Below are 18,322 nucleotides of genomic sequence, written 5' to 3' on the forward strand. Positions count from 1 at the left end.
TTTTAATTACAGCATAAATTTTTTCGCGACTAAAATGTGACTTTTAGTAAACATAAAAAATTACTTTTGACTAAAATATAATGTTGAAATACAAGTTCTCACTAATTTAGTTTTAATCTAAACAAGTATTGCGACTAAAAATACATTTATTAACTCACAACAAATTGTGATAAATGATAATTTATAATTTGTTATAAAAAAAATTTTTAATTATAAACTTTATTGTGACTAAAAGTAAAAAAATTAGTAGTGAAATTACAAGACAAAGCTTATGTAATTTTGTTTCATTAATAATATAATGATTTTGAGGTTTATTATATCTAATTATTCTTAACATATATAATTAAATGAATATATATAATTAAAAACAATATCAATGCAATAAGCTGTTGAATAAAATAAAAAAAAAATAAAAAAATCAAAGGGTGAGAACAGTAAACATTTGGTGGACCTTTTATATATTTTGGTATTTAAGAGAGTATTTTAGATTGCATGTAAATTTTCTAAAAATTTGAACAATCTATAATATCAGAAATAAGATTTTAATATTTTGTTATATACGCGATTTTTTTATAAATAAAGTATAAGTAATTATTTAAATCTTATTTTTAACACTATAAATTATTTATCTTTAAAAAAAAATTGCCCATAATTTTTAGAAGCTCTTAACTATTTTTTATCATTTTTCTTTTGTACTGACAAACCCAATTTTTGGGGTACAGACTTTATTTTAGATGGGTCAACAACATTTTTGTGACGATATATATTATCACATCAAATAAAACTCCCTTTTATACGAGTCTACCAAGTCTTATGCAATTATCCCAAAACCCATTAAATTTCTTTATCTAGTGGCCATCATGAAATTTCTTGTACTCTTTTAATAACATCAATTAGTATTAGCAAAACTACATAACTTAATCTCACAGACTGATTTTGTTGGAGGAAAAACCTTTCAACTTTACTTCTTGCTTATATTTTCGTTAATATTAGAGCATTTTTAATAAAAGTGTAAATAAGTGGTGATGAAAAGCTAAAATATAGTTCATTTAACAAAAAGTATGCTTCAATGGTGTGCCAAAAAGTTATGTAAATTTGGCATAAAACAAATTTTAACCAAATTTGACACAATGTTTGCTATAATGTAAAATTTACACCATAATAAATGTACTACTTTTTATTTACATTTATGTCATTTTTATTATTTTATTAGTATATTTAACTATCACATTAAATTATGAAACATTTATAAATAATAGGCTAATTAGGATTTTTGCTCCCTAAACTTTGACATGTACCAAATCATGCCCCTGAACTTTTAAGGTCGTTAAAAATGTCACCTGAACTATTAAGATTGTTGGATTTAAGGACTTTTGTCCAATTTTAGTAAAAAAGTCTAACATTGATGAAAGTTCAGGGAGCATGATTTAGTAAATGTCAAAGTTCGAGGGGCATGATTTGGTAGATATTAAAGTCTGGGGAGCATAGTTTCATACATAAATAATCACTGAAATAGTAAAATTGAATGAAATCAGACAAAAGTTCTTAAATTCAACAATTTCAATAGTTCAAGAGGCATTTTTAACGACATTAAAAGTTCTGGGGGCATGATTTGGTACATGTCAAAGTTCAGGAGATAAAAATCCTAATTAGTTATTTTTTTATTGTCTTATATATTAAAATAATAATAAAATTGACTATAAAGTTATTAAATATTATTTTTTTTAATAAAACATTAATTAGATATATTAAATTTTACATCAAACTTTTACAATTGTGCATTGGAGCACAAAGCTAAAATTTGGTGTAAATTTACCACAAAACTACTTTTTGTGCTAAATATAGCACAATTTTTACATCCCCCATTAGAGATGGTCTTACTATTAAATACTAACATATACTGTTGATGTGTATACAAATATACGCGTGACATATTTTTAGTAGTCCAAATTATTTTTAGAATTTAAACATAATAAAAATTATTTAAAATTTAGAAAATAATTTAAAAAAAATAAAAAATATTTCTTTCTTTTTTTTTCTTTTCTTTGCAAGAACCATCGAGAGACCCATCAGAACCTAGACCCTAGGACTAAACATTTTGATCGGGTTCTACTCGCACCCAGCCAACCCACCTAGACCCGCCTCACTTAACCCAAAAATTTAAAAAAAAAAAAAAAAAAACTCATTCTATTCGAACGAGCCAGGTCCAACCCGCTATATCATCAGGCGGGTTCACAGATTGAGTTTTTATGGTCCCCGAGTTTTGGGTTGGACCCGGACCCGCCCGCCAAACCGGTCACTCAAACATTATTATACAATTTTATTATTATTATTATTATTATTATTATTATTATTATTATTATTAATATTACATAATAAAACCTTAAAAACTAAAACCTAACCTACCTCATTCTTTTTTCTTCCCCTTTGCCGCACACAAACTAGAGAAGAGAGACACAAAATCTCAAAGTCTCAACTCCCTCTCCCACTCATAGACCACCACTACACTCGTCGGAGTCCCAAACCGCTGTCGACCTCCCCTAAGTCCCTGGTCGACCTCTCAGTCCCAGCTGCACGTAGCCAGCCACACACCTCTTCTCCTCTTTTCATCTTCATCGTTCATCGTCCCTCCCTTCCTTCCCTCCTCTCGTCGTCAACCTAAGCCTAAGCCAACACCACCACAGTACACCGACGGAGCCGAGGCAACAAGCAGTAAACTGTGAGAGTAGTTTTTTTTATTATTATTTTTTATAGAAATTAATTTTAGTTTATTTTTTATTTAAAATGTAATATATAATTATATAGTTTTGAGTTTGTTTATAATTTTCGATTATGATTGCTCATCTTCGATTTTATGATAGATTATGATTTGTTTATAGTTTATTATAATATATTAATTTTAATTTATTTTTTTATAGAATTTATAATTTTAATATTTTTTTAAAAAAGAGTTGATCGGGTCAACCAATTGAACCAATCAACCTGCGACTCGTGAACCAGTGAACTCGGCCAACCTAACTATTTCACGGGCCATGTTCAGGTAAGATTTTTTGAACCCAAAACCCGTGAACCTGAAACCTGCAAAAGCTAAAACCCAATAAAATTGCCCGATGTTTAGCCCTACCAGACCCCAAATTGCCCACCGTTCCTTCTTTTTCTACTTTTTCTTCTTCTTCTTCTTTCTTCTGCCACTATCACCATCAGAACTCAGGCCCTAAATAGCCAAAAACCATATCTCCATGTGAACCACCCCGATCCCCTTGCACTAAGCCCCCACGAATCATATAGATGCTCACACACATCTTCGCTGGAGCACCTCAACAATGTCGATTTGGTCCCTCGACAGTGTCAATTTTGTCCCTCTACCTCGACAATGTTGATTTTGATTTTTCCCCTCCACTGATCTAGTACAAATCTCTTCCTCTCCCTCTCTCTATATTCATTTTGTTTTCTTTTTGCAGGTATTGGTTTTGTTAACTGGGTTTATAGTTTCCCTAAATCCCCCAAAACTAGGCATCATTCTGTGTTTTTTTGTCCCTCTTCCTCTCCCTTAGGTTGGCAGTGTTTGGATGTGAAGAAAATGAGAATTTTTAGTTTGTGAGAAATGAGTGTCTGAGAAAGAAAATTTGGGGAAAGAGGTGGTTGGATCTGATATTCGGATCTTGGTTTTATTTTGATCTATTTTGTTTCATTTCGAGAAAGAAGATTCTAGATCTATTTGTGATTTTGTAGTTAGATTTTTTTTTTAGATTTGTGATATTTTTTATGATTTAGATTTCAATTTACTTACACTTTGGTTAAATGGTATGTCTTTTCCAAGGCATTAGTAAAGTAAACAAGGATCAGATATATATGTGTTTACATCATACTAGACCAATATTGATAGTAGAAAAGACATCATAAACTTACTATTATATCTTTTTCAATATAATATCATTTAGTTGATTATAGATCAATTGATCATCTCAATCAAGAGATGATTAAGTTTTAAGCTAATTGTATTATTAGAGTTATTTGATTTTTTTTGTTACCAGCTCACCAATCTGACTAGCTCATACTTACACATTGGAAACTTGGTAGTTCAATTGAGTGGGAGTGTTAATCATAAATACAAACATTCTATAGATTCTATGATAATTTAGAAGTGAAACAGTAATTTTCTTTGAGCTTGGCTAAACGAGATTAAATGGTGGAGTACTCATTTCAGTAATTACATTAGTTTACTGTAATATCATTTACAAGTAGCTAAGTGTTTAAAGGATAAAATCCATTGAAGGATACCGTAATTATGTCCCTACTCGATGTAGACCATCTATAGATGATCATTAATTTTTTAGATTGTAACAATAGATAATTCATAGCGTATCTATATTGAAGATATAGTGTTCTATGTAATCAAGACTGTAATTCTGAGTCTATAGTAGAGTCATGAAGAATTAATAGTTAAGAAATTTACGGGGGTAAATTTTAGATCAACTTTTTGAAAGTTTGATCATATAGGCACATGGTCCCCGCACTACCTGGGATAATATCATCTTGTAGAACTCAATTAATTGATTTGGTTAGTAAATTAAAATTCATAAACTGAGTATATCATGTTTGAGAATTCACTATGCTTCAACAGTAGGAAGTCTAATGTACACTATGTTGTGCACTAGACTGAATATTTGTTATACAGTGGGAAAAGTGAGAAGGTATCAGTCTAATCCAGGAAAGAAACATCGTACAACAGTTAAGCATACTCTGAAGTACTTGCAAAGGACCAAAAACTATATGTTACTCTATAAGGGTGGTGTTTTAGACCATTTATGCTACACAGACTCAAATTTCCAGGCTTGTGTCAATGATAAAAAGTCTACATTAGGGATGGTACTGTGTACTCTTAGGGGTGGAGCAGAGATTTGGAGAAGCATTAAGTAGTCTGCAATCTCTGATTCCACCATATGGAGGTTGAATACATAGCTGCCACTGAGGCTTCTAAAGAATTAGTCAGGCTAAGAAAGCTCTATATAGATATCAATGTTATTCTAAACATGGATAAGCCATTAGTGTTGTTGTGTGACAACATTGGGGCAATCTCTAATAGTAAAGAACCTCGAAGTCACAAGAGAAGCAAACATATAGAAAGGAGATACTATATCATAATGGATTAAGTGGGAGTTGCTCAGCAGAGTTGTTCCATGAATATCGTAGAAGAAGTTATGTCCTCCCAACTATTTTGTTGCCACATTTCCTTGATCCCTTTAACTAACTAGAATTGGCTTTAAGTCGGGTTAGTCATTTACATGACCCATGGGTTCACCCAATTTGACATAAAGGATTTGGGCGAAGCTAGCTATGTTCTTAGTATCCAAATTATTAGAGACCGGAAGAATATATCACTTGTTATATATCTCGCAAGCAGCTTATTACGGTGTAAGTGCTAGAGCTCTTCTCTATGACAAACTCTAAAAGGGTTCATTTACCTTTTAGACATGGAGTACATCTATCTAAGGAGTAGTGTCCCACTACTCTAGAAGAGATAGAAGGAATGATAAGAATTCCTTATGCTTTAGTAGTAGGAAGTCTAATGTACGCTATGTTGTGCACTGGACCGGATATTTGATATGTAGTGGGAATAGTGAGAAAGTATCTAGTATAATCCAGAAAAGGAACATTGGACAATAGTTAAGCATAATCTGAAGTACTTGCAAAGGACCAACAATTATATGTTAGTCTATAAAGGTGGTGTTTGAGACCCTTTAGGCTACACAAACTCGTATTTCCAAGCTTGTATCGATAACAGAAAGTCTACATCTGGGATGGTGTGTACTCTTGGGGGTGGAGACGTGATTTGGAGAAGCATTAAGTAGTCTACAATCTCTGATTCCACCATGGAGGCTAAATATTGTTGTGTGACAACGTTGGGGCAATCTCAAATAGTAAAGAACCTGGAAGTCACAAGAGAAGTAAACATATAGAAAGGAAATACCATATCATAAGGGATTATGCGGCCATAGGTGACGTCGATTGTTGAGAAGGTTGACGCTAAAGATAGTCTAGCTGATTTGAGATTGTTGAGAAGTAAACCTTCTCAACAATTTCATCATTACACTAGATTTACACTGATGTGATAATCATCGATATGGTTTACTGTTAGGCTATTTTTAGCGTAAGTTTTGGGTCACTTTTTATAATTGTTTTTCTTCTTTGTTATTATTTTTGGAATAGAATTATGCTTATTTTCTTTGGTTTTAGGTTTCGACACTTGAAATGTATAAATTGGTCAAATTTCGGAAAACGGTGATCTATAAAATAGAGAAAAATTTACAAGAAAATAAATCTAAAAATTTAAGCCTGAATTCGACTATATTCTGATCAAATTTTGAAAAAAGTCAAAACATAAAAGTTATATATCTCTTTTCAGCTTTCTAACGCATCTTGAATCATCTCATTTGGAGTTTTTATGTGAAAGTTATGGCCATTTTACTGAGAGAGGTTGAAATAGAAAAAAAAAATGTGGTCGCTGCGGCGAGGGACTACATTAACCTCATTTTTTCACTTTTCTACAGCCTCCGCGGCAAGGCTATTGGTGTCGTAGCACCGACTCCGTACGAGTTAAGGAGAACTTCGTCTTTTCTTATTTTTGGGCTGAGAAACTCTATTTAATGGAAGGGGGTCGCAGATTATAGAGAGATGGATAGAATGGAACCCTAGAAACACAAGAAGAAGGCTCTTGGAGCGAGCATGGGCGATCTGTGATAATCATCCATCTAGTTTCCTTCTTTTCTCTTAATTTCTTATGATTTTATTTGTATCTAGTTTAATTATGAATTTGATTATGAGCAAAACTCCATATTTAGGGATGTGATGAATATTGTTTGAGATTATTTCATGAGTTTATATTAGTTAATTGTTCTTTTTTTCATTGATTGTGTGATTTATTCATTTTTGTATTTATTGCATATTTAAGCTTGATCACCTTATGCATGATTCATGATCCTAATGTGAAATCTAAAAAGTGAATGTTAGGAATGCTCTAAATGAATAAACATAAGTGTTGATGTGAAACGAAAGTATTTATATAGCTTATGTGACTTTTAGATTATTGTTTAATGCAAATTGTATGTTGTTTTATCTCAGAGATGTAGTAGTTGGCATGAAATTTAGGAGATTTATGATCTGATGAAAAGAGTTTAGGTTAATTTATAATGTGTCATCACCTAGGAGGAAGAAGAATGGTTAATTAGTGTTAATAATTGGGTAATCAAAGCAATTGAAATCATATCCCTAATTTCACATCCATTGTTAAATATTTTATTTGTTTGTTTTATTTTATTTTGCTTAGTTTATTTAGTTCAAAATTTATTTATTCGATTGCCAAATAAAAATAAGAATTCAATTGATTAGTACTTAATTACAGCCCTCGTGAGAACGATCTCACTTACCTGAGTATTACTTATTAAAATGATACGTATACTTGTGTGTTAGATTTATCACAATATTTACTTACACTTGGCTAAGTGGTATGTCTTTTCCAAGGCATTAGTAAAGTAAACAAGGATTAGATGTATAAGTTTACATCAGACTAGACCGATATTGACAATGGAAAAGACATTATAAACTTATCATTATATATTTTCTAATTCAATATTATTAAGTTGATTCATAGATCAATTGATCTCAATCCTAAGATGATTAAGCATTGAGCTAATTATATTATTAGAGTTCTTTGATTTGTTCGTTACCAGTTTACCTGTCGAGCTAGCTCATTCTTACATTTTGAGAACTCAGTAGTTCAATTGAGTGAGAGTGTTAATCATAGATTTGGACATCTATAGCTTCTATGATTATTTAAAAGTGAAGCGATGGTCTCCTTTGAGTTTGGCTAAATGAGATTAAATGGTGGAGTGCTCATTTTAATAATTATTTAAATTAGTATACTGAAATATCATTTATAAATAGCTAATTGTTTAAAGGATGAAATATTAGGATTTATGCCCTAAAAGCAAGTATTCAATGGATAATATCTTATAGAATTAATATATAAAATGCAATTAAAAGATAAATGAATACATTAATTATAAAAATATAATTAATAAATATCTAAAAATTCTTTATTCATATGGAGTTGGTATAATCTTGTAAGGTCGTACAAAAGAATTAAGATTATACAATATGAATAAAACAAGTAGGTAATGCATTGAAGTAAGAGATTTTTAATACGAAATTACCAAGTGTGGTTTACTGTACACTATATTCTAGTGTGTGTGTGTGTGTGTGTGTGTGTGTGTGTGTGTGTGTGTGTGTGTGTGTGTGTGTGTGTGTGTGTGTGTGTGTGTGTGTGTGTGTGTGTGTGTGTGTGTGTGTGTGTGTGTGTGTGTGTGTGTGTGTGTGTGTGTGTGTGTGTGTGTGTGTGTGTGTGTGTGTGTGTGTGTGTGTGTGTGTGTGTGTGTGTGTGTGTGTGTGTGTGTGTGTGTGTGTGTGTGTGTGTGTGTGTGTGTGTGTGTGTGTGTGTGTGTGTGTGTGTGTGTGTGTGTGTGTGTGTGTGTGTGTGTGTGTGTGTGTGTGTGTGTGTGTGTGTGTGTGTGTGTGTGTGTGTGTGTGTGTGTGTGTGTGTGTGTGTGTGTGTGTGTGTGTGTGTGTGTGTGTGTGTGTGTGTGTGTGTGTGTGTGTGTGTGTGTGTGTGTGTGTGTGTGTGTGTGTGTGTGTGTGTGTGTGTGTGTGTGTGTGTGTGTGTGTGTGTGTGTGTGTGTGTGTGTGTGTGTGTGTGTGTGTGTGTGTGTGTGTGTGTGTGTGTGTGTGTGTGTGTGTGTGTGTGTGTGTAGTAAATGTGTTGTGTATAATTTGATTATACATGACTGGACCAATGTGAAATAACATATTTCATTAACATACTGTTTACCATGAAGAGTTATTCATATCACAACGATGATTATTAGTAGATCATTCTAAATTCTGAGAATACATGAACTCCTATTTGTGTTCATTAAGTTATTTGAATTCACTCGTTAAAGTTTCTTAAAGAAGATGGTTATTACAACTTCTGTTCGGGAGCTTAATTATATGAGTGGTTGGGAACATATTATATAATAATGGAATCCAAGCTTTTCAAGAGAATCAAATATTAGTTTTCTTATAGTGTTAATTCTGGGAGTGCTAAATGATGGATCCAAATCTATAATTGGATTATAGATTAACTGTTTACATTCAATTAATGGTACATAAAGAATCAAAAAACAATTAGAAGGGTCAAATGGTAATATTGACAAACTCTAATTATGAACTAATAATAGGAGGGCGAACTTCTTATATTGATTATATCGATGGACTACAAGTAAAAATTTTATAAATATAATTCTATATTGTCAAAAAGTGCAATTTTATATTTATAGTGGGGTAATAATGAAATTAATAAACTTGATTATTCTATTAAAGAGTTCAATAATAATCAATGTTCAAAAATTTTGCAGTCTAATCCCTCTTGGAATCACGACTTTTAATTCTTCGATTAGGTCGCGGTTCGTCCACTTTCATGTTCAACTCCAAATCTAATTATGCCTTTAAAGTCATCAAAATCTACAAATACTTTCTAATTTGCCAAACCGAGCTCTCTAACTTCAACATTTTCAACCAAAATGTGCTAAAATCATTCCAAATCACTCCAAACATACGATTAATTTTTTAAAATTTTAATAAATTAAAATCACACTAATCAATAGTTAAAAATAAATTCAAGAATAATAATAAAATAAAATAAACAATTTAATAAACCAAAAAAACTTTTTGATGAACTACATTTTCTAATAATAAATTTTAATAAAAATATTTCCAATAATAATAATAATTATTAACAAAGCACTACTAATAATAAACTTTATCTTGTTCAAAAAAAAATAATAAACTTTATCTTTAAAAAAATACTAATTTTTCTTTTTTAAAAAAATACTAATTATAAACATATAGAACGAAACCAAAGCTAACCAACCGGGAAAACTGATCTGGACGTTAGTCATACAAATCATCTCCAAATCTTCACCGTCAGATTAATCGACTTTAATATCCAACGGTTGATATCACTCCCCAAAAGCCCCAAACTCTTTTAAAAGAACTCAACGCTGGCATATATATCCGCTGACTCAGCTCAGTTGCACACAACATATCAAACTCAACCAAATTCTTCAAATTTTATTCAAAAGAAAGAAGAATGTCCCAGTTTTCGATTCAACGAGGTACCAAATTTTCATTTCTCTGTATTTACATGTGTTGATTCAGAAACTGTAATGGTTTTGTTTGATTTCTGTTTTTGGTTGATATGGGCAGTTAGGAGCTTGAAAGCTTTGAGGCCTCAGATCTTTTCTTTGAGGAGTTCTGGGTTTTCTACTGCCACTTCTCCCTCAAACAAACAGGACCCTCCGGTAAATCTATATTGTTTGTTTGTTTCCCTGGAAAAGTTTTGATTTTTGAAATTTTCTTGATATGTAACTATATTTATATGGTGTTCATGTGTATGTACTTTTTGTTTATCTAACTTCAGGGTAATTTGATTAATAAAATTACTTGATTTTTGTTCTATTGTTTGGCTGCTGAGAAAGTGTGAGAAAATTTATGGTACTGGGATATTTACCAATTTGCTTAGCTCTGAAGAAGTATTTGTTTTTACTAAAGCATTTAAGCTTTTTTTTTTTTTTTTACTAAATTTGATTTTGTGGGTTTATTCTTTCAGAGAGTTCCCAATCTAATTGGAGGTACTTTTGTTGATTCACAATCATCATCCTCCATTGATGTTATAAACCCTGTAAGTTCATAGAAGCTTCAATAATTCTATACTTCACTATTTAATGGTGTAAAAACTATTAACGAGTTGTTGGGGAAAAAAATATTGGTTATAGGCAACACAAGAGGTTGTTTCACAAGTTCCTTTGACTACAAATGAAGAGTTTAAAGCAGCAGTATCTGCAGCAAAGCAAGCATTTCCGTCATGGCGTAACACACCAGTTACAACCCGTCAAAGAGTGATGCTCAAGTTCCAAGAGCTTATTAGGAGAGACATTGTAAGTATATGAAATTCTAAGGGCATTTGTTCATGACTGTGCCTCCCATTCGAGTTCCATGATAGGTCCATGGCAATTAACTATGTGATTGAATGTCATGACAATTTTAGAACAACTTTTTTAACAAGTATTTTGGTAAGTGAACCAGCCTACTATTGTTTCAGGATAAGCTTGCCCATAATATTACAACGGAACAGGGAAAGACACTGAAGGATGCACATGGAGATGTTTTTCGTGGTCTAGGTTTGTGTACTTACTTTCGTGTTTTGAGTGTAATTCATGGCATAATCATGGTGGAACTCATTAGTTATTAACAAGTTTTGTTAATTTTGATGGGTTTTACTTTTAGAGGTGGTGGAACATGCTTGTGGTATGGCAACTCTGCAGATGGGAGAGTATGTCTCCAATGTTTCTAGTGGCATTGACACATACAGCATTAGGGAGCCACTTGGTGTCTGTGCTGGGATTTGTCCCTTTAATTTTCCAGCAATGATTCCATTATGGGTAAGTCGCTTGCTACTTTTCTTGATATTATACAAAAGCAATTGTGTGACTATTGCCTAGTCTCTTCCTTGTATTAGTTTTTGTTTCCTTCTTGGTAATTTGTTCTTCGTTATCTTCAAGTGACATTATCATAAATTGCTCCATAATCTTGATGCAGATGTTCCCTGTTGCTGTTACATGTGGGAATACATTTGTTTTAAAGCCATCTGAAAAAGATCCAGGTGATTATCATTAGAATGTGCTATATAATTAACTTGTGGTTAGCTGAGATTTTTTTAAAAAAATTTCTTTTTAGTCAACATTTATGAGTATATACAACTATGTTAATAACATCAATATACTAATTTGGCCTTTTATCTCGGTTCATCACCTAATTTTCTGTTACTTTATAAGATAATTTAAATTTTCACTCACATGGTCTATTCCCACTTTCAATCCACTTGCCTTTACTCGCTGTGCTGCTTCCAACGACGTAAACAGCATTCATCTTGCTTAATATTCTTTTTATATATTTTCTATCCATTGCACATGGCATAACTTTTCATGCTTCACTTGAAATTGATTTGTACTAGTACTCTTTTTACAGGTGCATCGATAATACTTGCAGAGTTGGCATTGGAAGCTGGTTTGCCAAAGGGTGTCTTGAATGTTGTTCATGGAACAAATGTATGTTTGTGGTTCAACTGCTTTTCGTTAGCCCTCTATTCATAATTGACCTTCAGTTATCCGTATATTAATTATTTATGGACAAATTAATCATACCTTTCAACATGATGAGTATTAAAACTAAATTGAGAGGATGCTAAATGATTCAGCCAGAAAATGCAAATGGTGTTATTCTAGATAAGTTTTAGTCAACCTTTCTCAGAGTAGAAAACAGTTTATTGCGAGATATATACCTCTAAACGATGTTAATATGTTTCCCCTTTTATGGGTCCTGTACACATATTGATTTTTTGTATTTTCTTATGTTTCTAGTTATTCTTTTATCGATGCAACTTCTGATGTTTTTAGTAGTCTCTTCTGTGAATATATCTATGTGCAGATTTGGTATCTTAATGTGTATTACGTTTGGGCAGGATATTGTTAATGCAATTTGTGATGATGATGATATCAGAGCTGTATCGTTTGTAGGCTCTAACACTGTAAGTATCTTAAAGCATTTCTCAATCTAAATTCTAATTTGATGTATGATGATCTCTTCTTTGATATTTATTTCTTGAGCAAATACCTATTCATTTTAGCCATAATGTATGTATCCATTATGACATGATATTCTTATCATTACATTTTCATTGATTATAACTGTGTTTTATATTAGGTTCTGCCAGAAATCTTAACTACTTATTGTGTTCTTTAATTTTCTTTTCAAAGGCTGGCATGCATATATATTCAAGGGCGGCAGCTAAAGGGAAACGTGTCCAGGTAAAGTCTCTTTTGCTACATTAGTATCTGTACAGTTCCTATTTGCATTGCTCTTGCTTTAAAATATGTCAAAAGTTCAAGTGGAAATGATTCATCTGCTTTCTTTCTCTAGTCCAATATGGGGGCCAAAAACCATGCGATTATCTTGCCTGATGCAAGTGAGGATGCTACTTTGAATGCCCTTATTGCTGCTGGATTCGGTGCAGCAGGACAGAGGTGTATGGCACTAAGTACCGTTGTTTTTGTCGGAGATGCGAAGTCATGGTATTGAGACATCTTCCTCCTTTAGACAGACTTTGTACCTGTCCTCGAATAATCTTTTTTGTTTGCATGTTAATCCATTTCTACACTGTAAAAGATCACTCAGTAAGGCATATTTTTATATATCTCCTTACGTTTTTCAAGTAAAAAGCTTTACAATATTACGATTTACCATAACATTTTCCTTTCAATACATGCTCATCCAGTAGACTCGGTTCCTTTAATAGTTCAATTTACATCAGCCGAAGCAGGAATCTAGGAAGTAATGTGGGCGTGTGACTATTCATTAACAGACTCATCCTAAAATATGTATGAATCCTAACATATTCTTATTAAGTTAACAATTTTTCGTATTTTTATGTATTACAGGGAGAAAAAACTAGTGGAGCGTGCCAAATCTCTTAAAGTAAATGCAGGAACAGAACCTGATGCAGACCTCGGTCCAGTTATTAGTAAACAGGCAAGCACATAGGATTGTGAGACGGCTTAGTGAAATTTACAATTTCAATACCAATAAAGAAAAATAGCTTTTTGCTACACAAATTTCAACTTCTTTATGCTCCATAAGACTGTATTGATTATTTTTCTTTATGCATTAACAGGCGAAGGAACGTATATGCAATTTAATTCAAAATGGTGTCGATAGCGGTGCTAAGCTATTGCTTGATGGCAGAGACATTGTGGTATATTGAATAGCTAGAATGAATAATTTTAATGATATCTAAGACCAAGATAGAAAAGGGTTTCCAAGTATTCAAGAATATTTACTGTTTGCCGAAGAGAAACTTTTGTTCTAAATTCAATTATGATTGACAAAATAGGTCCCCGGATACGAGCGTGGTAATTTTATTGGACCAACCATCTTATCAGGTGTCACACCTGACATGGAGTGCTACAAGGTACTTTTTACTTTAAAGACTTGAAGATAGAAAAATTGATTTTGAAATCAACTATGAAAGGATTACTTTTACTTTCCTTGTACTGAAACTTCGGGGATTCTTCACTATCGAAGCTCAATTCATCTTCTTTATTATGCACCAAGTGTGGTATTAATTGAACCCATGAAGTTGAGCATAATTCTAACAATTCTCTATCATGTTTCTGCAGGAGGAGATTTTCGGGCCAGTTCTTCTTTGCATACATGTTTGTTTTACTCTTCCCTGTTTCACTAAATCTTTTCGTTGCTTCTTGTTAAGACAAGTAAGAACCTTAGGAATCATGTTTTTTTTCCCTTCTAATCGCAGGCTGACAGCTTTGAAGAGGCCATAAACATTGTTAACAGAAACAAGTACTTCCCTTTAGCTTATCGTTTTACGAAATTCTCATCATTCTATTATCACTGTGCCACTATGTATGTTGTTTACATTTGAGTTACATTTCTCACAGATATGGAAATGGAGCTTCTATATTCACAACCTCTGGCATTGCTGCAAGGAAATTTCAGAATGAGATAGAGGCAGGACAGGTAAAAACATAACTGTATTTCAATATTTTCTTCCATCTAGATTTAGAATCAATAGGGAAAACCTGATATAAAACTATTTAATAAGCCTAGAAGTATAAGCCATGGAAAGTTCATACATTCATTATGGCTATAGCTTTAACTCTTTTGAATCTCCACTCAGGTCGGCATTAATGTTCCCATTCCGGTTCCCTTGCCCTTTTTCTCGTTTACTGGTTCGAAAGCATCTTTTGCTGGAGATCTTAATTTCTATGGTAAGCAATTTTATTCAGAAATACCCCTTTGACGTGATCGTGTTACGAAATATTATTTGAACACTGCCTTATCTTATACTGCAGGTAAAGCGGGTGTTAACTTCTTTACCCAGATCAAAACTGTAACTCAGCAATGGAAGGACTTACCAGGTGGCAGTGGAATTAACCTAGCAATGCCTACTTCTCAGAAGGCATAATTGTCACTTTGTTATGATCTTGTGTACTTTCAAACTTATCCGAATTCTTAATAAAAGGGCGTTTCAGCCATGTTCTTTGTACATTCTTCCATACGATATGAATCTTCAGTCGAAAATTCTATTAAATTAAGATAGGAAAGGTAGAACAAAAGTTACAGTCAACCCTACAAGTTGCTCAAAGAAAAGGAAAAGTTTGTACTACATTTAACAGCTTCATTTCTTCAACATTACACTATCTCTATCATAAACATTACTAGTCTCATAGTCCTAAACTCATTTTGATAACCCTAGTTGAGCCAAGTGCATTCTTCCTTTAAGATGGGATTGCATGGAAATTGAACTACTGCACTCCACATTACAGATTCTACACCTCAAAGCATTCTTCACCTTAGTACTACTAGGTACTTTGTATGGCCTACTCTTTTCAGTATCTTTCCCATCATCCCCATGCTCCATACCGAGTTTATTTTCCCTTCTACTACGTCGAGACGTGCTAGTTTTCGGCTCCTCTTTGTGTTCATTACTAAACTGATTGCTTGCAGTTGCTTTCTGTTTCGAAACTTTGTCGGATTTCTTCGGGATTGGAGGTGGGACAATCTTGAGCAAAGATGTCAAGTTATTTGCTTTCAGTGCCTCATATGCAGCCTTGTGTTTTTTCCCTCTAAGATGGGAATTTTTATTTATCTCAGTTTCAGTTGTCACCTTACATATTAAACAAGTCCACTTGTTGTGGACTACATTAGAAGCAGAGGGAAAGTCTCTAACAGCAGCTTGATGTTGAACAATCTTTCGTTTAGTCTCTGAGGCTACAAAGTTCTTGTTCTCTATTAGAAGCTGAGTAGGCTCTGCTTGCCTCAACTGAAAATTCATTGGAGAAAATAGAACATAAGTTCAATGATTGAAAGTTCATCTTAATTTTCTATGTGATGAGACCAAAAAGAGTAACAATGATCAGAAGAAGCATTAGAGGGTAAGATCAACAATTTAAATTTCAATTAAAAACAAATACACAAAAACCATCTTAAGATTTGAACCAGTTTACTTCAAATCTCAACAATGACCTAGTATTACTTTTAAGAATTTGTGATTTGGTATGGTATTTGAAGTACCTAATAAACTTTTTATTATTAAAGGAAATTATTTGAACTATTACCTAAGATTGGGTTAGATTTTATTTGTTAAATTACCATTTGAATTTGATTTTGATTGAATTATTAGATTAATTTAGTACTAACTTGTTAAACCTTCGAGCCATGATGAACACTGAACAAGGAAAGAGAAAGAAAAACCAGAGAAAGATCAAAGAGAAAGAATTGGAGAAGAAAAGAGAATCTCACTGAATGATTGAGAGGGCTCGTTTGGTACGTTGTATTAGGTAATATTGTATTGTATTATATTAAATTGGATTATATATCTTATTTTTATGTAATATTATGTTAAACTTTAATTTATACTAAAATATTATATATTTAGATGCCTATAAAAGTCAATACCACATATAGTTTTACATAAAAATATTGTATGAAATACAATTTAATATAATACTATACAATACAATACAGTATAATTCGACAAACCAAACAAATCCTGAGAGTACACAGTATACATACATCATCATCAACAAGCTCAACAGAAAATAACCGAAAGAGACTAACAACCGAGACAGTTAAAACTAACTAACAACCAAAACAGTTACAACTAACTAACTGTCTTAACACAACTTGTGCTTAGTATCCAATAGAATAAAATGATGGGACTAAATAAAATAGAAATATGAGAAAGGTATAATATGTGAGATAACATTTTAATTGATTTGTCTTATTTTTATAGGTTGAAAAAACAGAGTTTTCTGCCTCCCAAACATTATAAGGATTAAACTAAGAAAAAATAATTAGAGAATTACTTGGTTAGCTGATGTAACTTCCTCCTTTACCACGTCTTTAGAATTTATATCTTTCACCACAGCAACATCAAAATTGATCGAGTTTGACTACAATAAAAGAATTATAAACAGGGTGTAAATGTAATACATTAATTTAGTAGTTAATCCAAAAGAAGAAAATTTCTCTAATCTCAATATCTACTATCCCTTTTCTCAATAATAACATGTCATGATTCTCATAAACCTATTTTCCACTTAAACTAAACAGTCATTTTTACAATGTCATCTTTCTCTAGTATAAAAAATACTTACTTTGCTAGCAATGTTGTCAAGAACTAGTTCATATCCATTTTCTCTTGCATTTGTTGTCTCTGTCTCAGCTTGATTTTTCTTTTCTTGGTTGGAGCAGTTAATAATGGAGAAGCAAGGGTGGAGAAGGTGTTTATAGACATAAAAAGCAGCATCAAAGTGAGGTATCACTAGCCAACAAACAACCACTAACCTAATGTATGTCCAAAATGGTAACCTGAATGAAAAAGCCACAAATTTTTTGTTATTTAAGTATATATGAAGGCCTTAAAATTTTAAGGGTTTTTACACTAGAGATTGAAATGTTTAACATTTTTATTTTTTTATGTTGTGGAGCGAATTTTTTTTTCAAAAATACTGTATTTTTTTTTTAAAAAAATTGTGTAAGTCTCCTAGTCTCATATCACTCACATTGCAAAAACTAAATAATATATATATGTATTACCTTTGGAGGAGGGTTCCTAAAGCATGTTCAATAAGCAAAATCAAAGAGAGGACAATCCAGTAAGCATTCAACTTTTGAGCATCTTGTAAGGTATTAACCTCAATTGCCTTAACAGAACAATATCTGTCCAGTCACAAAATAATCATCCAAACAACATTTTCTAATAATGAATTAATATTATATATACATAATAAAGTAATAATGAATAAATAAATCTATACATAAATATGGAGAAAGAATAAAAAAGGGCTTACGAAGGATACACAAAAGCAAGTAGAGGCCTTCATATGTGTACACATCATCAACAAAACAAAACAAAAAAAACAGAGATTATAGTTAATAAAGCAATAATATATATTTATAGAGTGAGGAAATTATAATAATGCATCATACCATGCAAGATCGCGTAGAAAATAAGTAAGAAGAATTTGAAGAAACCCAGAAAAACCCATCATCAATATTCTATCTTGAACTATAGAAGTGAATAAGTTGATTTTCGCTTTCTCTTTGTATGGTTTTTACTTCTATTTGTGTAAGTGAAGAGTCACTG

The 18,322-nt window shown here is 32.2% G+C and overlaps 2 protein-coding genes across 2 annotated transcripts; one reads left to right on the forward strand and one right to left on the reverse strand.

Annotated features, from left to right (window-relative positions):
- Positions 1-9,948: 9,948 nt before the first annotated feature.
- On the forward strand, positions 9,949-15,217 carry LOC115719268 (methylmalonate-semialdehyde dehydrogenase [acylating], mitochondrial). The gene is made up of 19 exons (XM_030648238.2): positions 9,949-10,211; positions 10,303-10,397; positions 10,706-10,777; positions 10,872-11,033; positions 11,198-11,276; positions 11,383-11,537; positions 11,695-11,758; positions 12,124-12,203; positions 12,617-12,682; positions 12,912-12,962; positions 13,075-13,226; positions 13,593-13,683; positions 13,826-13,906; positions 14,045-14,122; positions 14,331-14,366; positions 14,468-14,511; positions 14,610-14,688; positions 14,849-14,939; positions 15,024-15,217. The coding sequence occupies exons 1-19, from the start codon at positions 10,187-10,189 to the stop codon at positions 15,134-15,136; spliced, it is 1,614 nt and encodes a 537-aa protein (XP_030504098.1). The 5' UTR covers positions 9,949-10,186; the 3' UTR covers positions 15,137-15,217.
- A 23-nt stretch (positions 15,218-15,240) lies between these two features.
- LOC115719269 (uncharacterized) lies at positions 15,241-18,305 on the reverse strand. The gene is made up of 6 exons (XM_030648239.2): positions 18,166-18,305; positions 18,027-18,053; positions 17,773-17,895; positions 17,331-17,544; positions 17,040-17,126; positions 15,241-15,994 (listed from the first exon to the last, which is right to left on the reverse strand). The coding sequence occupies exons 1-6, from the start codon at positions 18,225-18,227 to the stop codon at positions 15,410-15,412; spliced, it is 1,098 nt and encodes a 365-aa protein (XP_030504099.2). The 5' UTR covers positions 18,228-18,305; the 3' UTR covers positions 15,241-15,409.
- Between the last annotated feature and the right edge of the window lie 17 nt (positions 18,306-18,322).

Source organism: Cannabis sativa, chromosome 2, assembly GCF_029168945.1.
Source record: "Cannabis sativa cultivar Pink pepper isolate KNU-18-1 chromosome 2, ASM2916894v1, whole genome shotgun sequence".
Classification (NCBI taxonomy): domain Eukaryota; kingdom Viridiplantae; phylum Streptophyta; class Magnoliopsida; order Rosales; family Cannabaceae; genus Cannabis; species Cannabis sativa.